The sequence below is a fragment of the Papilio polytes genome, unplaced genomic scaffold, assembly GCF_000836215.1.
Source record: "Papilio polytes unplaced genomic scaffold, Ppol_1.0 DF824225.1, whole genome shotgun sequence".
NCBI lineage: Eukaryota > Metazoa > Arthropoda > Insecta > Lepidoptera > Papilionidae > Papilio > Papilio polytes.
This window is the reverse complement of record NW_013524979.1, coordinates 523,065-528,163: the sequence shown is the minus strand read 5'-3', so window position 1 is coordinate 528,163 and position 5,099 is coordinate 523,065. Positions and strand designations below refer to the sequence as shown.

Below are 5,099 nucleotides of genomic sequence, written 5' to 3'. Positions count from 1 at the left end.
ACTTGGCACCGTGAGTAGAGGCAGATAGGCGTTCAGTCGTGTTTGGCTTGTGTAGCGTAGACACACCTTAAGTTGACGTTCATTTTGTTTTATTTTTTGATGTTCTGTATAAAAAAACGATTTGAGAAATACATTTGGGTGGGATTAATTCTACTTTAAATAACGAATATTCCAAAGAGAATGTTTATCAATGTGGCCAAATTTCAAACTGACAAATCATGTTTGGACTTGACTTGGGAAAGAAAAGTCCCACGTTCTCGACTGTACATTTATGTATAACTGGCTGTTACTCGCGACTTCGTCCGCGTAAAAAAGTATTAGTAAAAATTTTACCTTACTTAGAGATAACGAGCTATTTCATGGTGCAAGAATTTTGAAATCGGTCCAGTAGTTAAATTATTTCAATACATGCTCAAATGTAGAGAAAGACCAAAGAAAGTATGGATGGATTGTGTGAAAGAGGATATGCTTAAGAATGCAGTGGATTCAGATATGAAAGCTGATAGAGATGTAATGAAGAGCAGCACATACTGTGCCGACCCTCCATTAGGGACAAGGGCAAGTGGATGACAAGCTCAATTACAAATCATTCCTCTTTATATTAGTATAGACTATTTTACACTACGTTTACCTTAGATCGTCCGCGGACTCGTTTGCCGTTATTGAGCCTCAGCCAGGCGTCCCAGCGATGTCGGTACACGGAGACCGTGTTCCATCTGCCCAAGCGTACCGGCTCCGGCGAGCGGAGGATGCCCGCGCCGCTGCCGCAGTCGAATCTGAAACATTGGTACAAAATCAGATTGATATTACAAAATTAAATCAATAACGTACTAATATAAATGTCAAAGTTACAAAGAAGAAAGAAGTTACAAAAAAGAAAGAAGCTACAAACTCTATTCCAGGATCCATCCTGCTGAGGATCTCGATGAAATTTTGCAGAGATGTAGAGGATAGTCTGGAAAAACACATGGGCTTGGTTTTTTTGTTAATTCCACCTAGATGGATTCTCGGGGGCAAGCTAGTTCTTACGTAATATAGAAATATATATACTATTATAATAAAGCGTAAGCGCACACTTCTTTGTTGCCTAAGATCTCAGCAATTACAGCATGTTTTTGAATAATTCTTTGTTTTTATAAAAAGCCCTACACTTACGTCACGCTTTAGGCTATATATCATCACGCCATTAAACTTAGGGGGTAAATATTTTGGATAAAAACCCTAATGTGGGAAAGAGACCATAAGTTGCTGCCAACATCAAGGAAGCAAGATTGCCATAGTAAAGTAATTGGTATTTTGACATTTGTTATTGAGAATTTAACAAATGCAAATAATAAATTTATAATTTAATGCGGGTAAAGCCGCACGCGAACAGCTAGTCTTTTAATAAGAAAAGAGTGCTTCATTTGCTATAATAAAAAGTTATGTTCTAAGTTTTCATTTCTTTCAAGCTTCTAACTTTTCGTTTGTGTTTTGTTTGATTAAAATAAAACGATGTAAAAATGCTGTTATCTAAAAATATGTTTTATAGAGAAATCTGTATTCTTTTATGTACAAGTTTTGTAATAAATATGTAAGTAAACAATGTAAACGTTAAATCATTCATTTTTTAAAAGGTATTTTCATACCGTAGTCGAATTATTTACTGCATTACATGTTGCCGGTGATTCGTAAATGAATATTCAATAAGCAGTAACAATTTAAATGTTCTCAATAAATGAATGACGTTTTAACGTCAATTTTAAACGTAATGTTTTCATTTTAAACAGTACCGTAGATTAAACATTCTTTTTAAATAGTCCAAGTTACAGGACGACTCGGTTATGCTTTTTTAATTCCACGAAGACGGAGTCGCGGGCGAAAATGATAATGGAGTCTTCTGTAACAATCTCCTAGCACTGCTATCTCAGATTATGCGATCAGAGGTGACTGGCAAATGCGCATTAGTTTTAGGTAAATATAATGTAGATGGCAGTATAACGCAATATTTAATCAATGCAAATCCTGCGGGAGCTTATTGTTGCTAGTTAATTAGTGCAGGCGCTGTGCGGGGCCAAGATAAGCTGCACCAAAATGCACGTTAAATTACATTATTAATATTAATTTACTTTACTAATACTATTTTAATAATTAGATTAACTAGAAATAAATGAAAAAAGTACAGGTTTATTAATAGTCGCAACAGAAATTAAAATATTAGGGTAGAAAGAATAAGTTCATAGCTTCATGAAATCTTAGTGCGGAAAAGGCAATTTTTATTCCAATTGTTATCATATTTTACTTTGTTAGAATGTAAAATATAGGTTTTTAAAAATGAAAAATGGAGTTTTGTTTTGCTAGATAACGTTTGTTTTGACAAATAAACGCTCGCTAGATGGAGCTGATTGCTTTTATTTGCCTCCCGTAAGTGTCGCTTTGTGCAATTCAAGCGAGCTACGTTTGTTTTGCTTTGTTATATTGTGTTGAAAAATTTCGCATATTGGACCTTATTATTCTATGTTATATGAAATTTAATATTTATAGTTACTTTTTGTTGATCCTATAAAAGGAGAATAAATCAAATTCAGTTTTTTTTACAAAGTAGAATTGCATTGAGAAATCTATACATATATAATAAAATAGGAGTGTCTGTCTGTAATGATGTATTTGCGTTGCTGATAACGAAAATCGCATTTGAAATTTTTTGTCTGTCTGTCTGTCTGTCTGTCTGTCTGTCTGTCTGTCTGTCCGCAAGCCGCATTTGTTCCGGGTAATCTTATAAACAGCTGGGCCGATTTCGACTGGTCTTTCACTGAAAAGTAGCTGACAGAGACATAGACGATCATGTTATAGACCACTTTTTTTTTTATTCCGCAGTGTCAAAATGGCGTAAGATGTGCATTAATTTTGAAAACTTTTAAAGTAAGTAATAACAATATGAGTATTATTTGGTTTCTTTCTTTAATTTGTAAAGTTTGTCTTCAATATTAAACGTCGTCTCAAGTATATATTAAAAAGAAACCAGAGTTGTCTGCAGTCTCACAAATTGCATTACACAAAGGGAAGCAAAGCTAGAATGCGGAGTACACTTGACTGTCGCTTTTGAAGTCAGATCTTTTAGCTCTTTTATAATATTTGTTAAAAAAAGGTATTGAAAATACTGTGACAAGTAAAAAGTCAATTGAATATCATTGCGTCGCTTTAATTTTTAGTTCCAGTGATGAAAAAAATTGATAAACAATAGGTTAAGGTGGAATGGACATATGAGGCGTGGAAATGGCAGTCACATGAACATGTAATAGCTACCAAAGGTAAAGGAAGACCAAATAAAGAATTAATTGTCTCAAACAGGATTTGATTATGAAACGAGAAGACAGGTGTGAAGTGGGAGCAATTCCGCGTTTAGTCCCTTTCCCTTAGCACCTTCTTCTTACAAAGGAAGGATGGGAGGAGAAATATTTGACGGCGGAGGAGACGAATAAAAAGGGGAAATATGCTCTTATGTGCGTCTTCTCCTTCGTCGATTAAGAGTAGGCAACGCATCTGAAATTGTAAATGTCTATGGGTAGCAAACGCTTATAAAATATAAAAAAGACGTGAATTCACACATGATTATTGAACGCTGCATCGATGTTACCTTACCTCAGTTCTAGATGTCCGTTCCTCAGTAATAATGCCAGATAGTCCCCCGAGAGGTCGTCGTGCTCGCCGGTAAGGAGAAGCACGCCGCGAGCGCGTTCCGGCCGCACACGCAATCGTAAACGAACGCGCTTGTACGCACCGCGCAGTGCATGCAGCGCCACCCACGACGTGCCGGAGAAACGCGGCGTTGAGATCTTTATATCTGAAAGTATATTAAAATTAATACTGGATTTATGACCACCAGAAGGCGTCCAATACAAGTTTATCGAACAATGTAAATCAGACAGTACATTTAACTATTTAAATCATGGCTAAATATTGAAACGAAATTTAAATGCTTCGTAAGTGACGCTTCTGATAGTGGTCAGAATTTTAAAGGAATTTGGAGTTTAAGCCTTATTATTTACACATTTAAATGGCGTTTCAATATTCGGCTGTTAACTGCAAAATGTAGAATTTTTAGTGACTAATTGTTATTTCAACAGAAAATGAAAGAACTCTTTTAAATAGTATGTGTCCTCCATCGATTTAAGTCAGGCAAAGAGACAGCAGTCGCTTCGCTATTTACGCAAATTTAGATTGTCGTTTGCTAAATTATCCCACATATTTTATGCGATTGTTCACTGTCGGGATTTGGCGGCCAATTCACTTCAGCTGTTTATTTGCGCAACTAAATATCGAGTAATGTGCACACCTCCATATAAACTCATAGGAACTAAAGCGCGATTTAACAGTGCGATAGTTTAGTCAAAGGTGCGCGCTATAAAAGTTTAATTATACGCTAAATTTCAACCACAGAATTTCTTGTTATACAAAATAGACAACAATACATTATAATAGACGTATTTTGTTTTCAGCTTTCTGCGTGTTGTGGATTTATCGAGTGAGATGTCGGCATGTAATTTGTTATGCGAAGGATTAGGAAGACAAATGACGTACGGCGGATTTGTAATTACATGACATAGCTGAGGCAGCTATGCTTTTTGGTGGATTAACTCTGTACAATGTATTATCAAAATCTAAAGAGTAAATATCTCTATTTGATGATATTAAAAATACAAAAGTTTAAATGATGTTTGTTACGACGTAACTTCAAAACGGCTGAATATCGATGAAATTTACCAAAGAGATAACTAAGACATAGCGCATATCTTTTTCGACGTAGAAATGAACGTTCATTTGTTTTCTCTTTGTACTTAGCTAGCTGTTGCTCGTCACTTCGTCTACGTAGAATTAAAAAAAAATAGTACAATATATAATGGTGCAAGAATTTTTGAAAACGTTCCGGTAGTTTTTGAGTTATTACAATACATTGAAAAATCGTGATACAAATCTTTACAATAGTATATATAAACAATAAAATACAAAGGTATCCAGTAGTTATCAAAACTGCGTCGGGTGGCAAAATAGCGTCGACGTAGTTTTAAACAATTAATGAAAATTAAACTACTTGCAACAAACAAAATATTCTATTCATT

The 5,099-nt window shown here is 35.0% G+C and overlaps 1 protein-coding gene across 1 annotated transcript in view; it reads right to left on the bottom strand.

The window, feature by feature from the left end:
* Positions 1–5,099, bottom strand: part of LOC106110483 — a 53,779-nt gene that overhangs the window by 12,725 nt on the left and 35,955 nt on the right. The window contains exons 6-7 of the mRNA XM_013292332.1: positions 3,622–3,823; positions 632–776 (exon numbers count right to left, since the gene is read on the bottom strand). Coding sequence (XP_013147786.1) covers positions 632–776; positions 3,622–3,823 — 347 coding nt within the window. The remainder of the gene's footprint in view (positions 1–631; positions 777–3,621; positions 3,824–5,099) is intronic.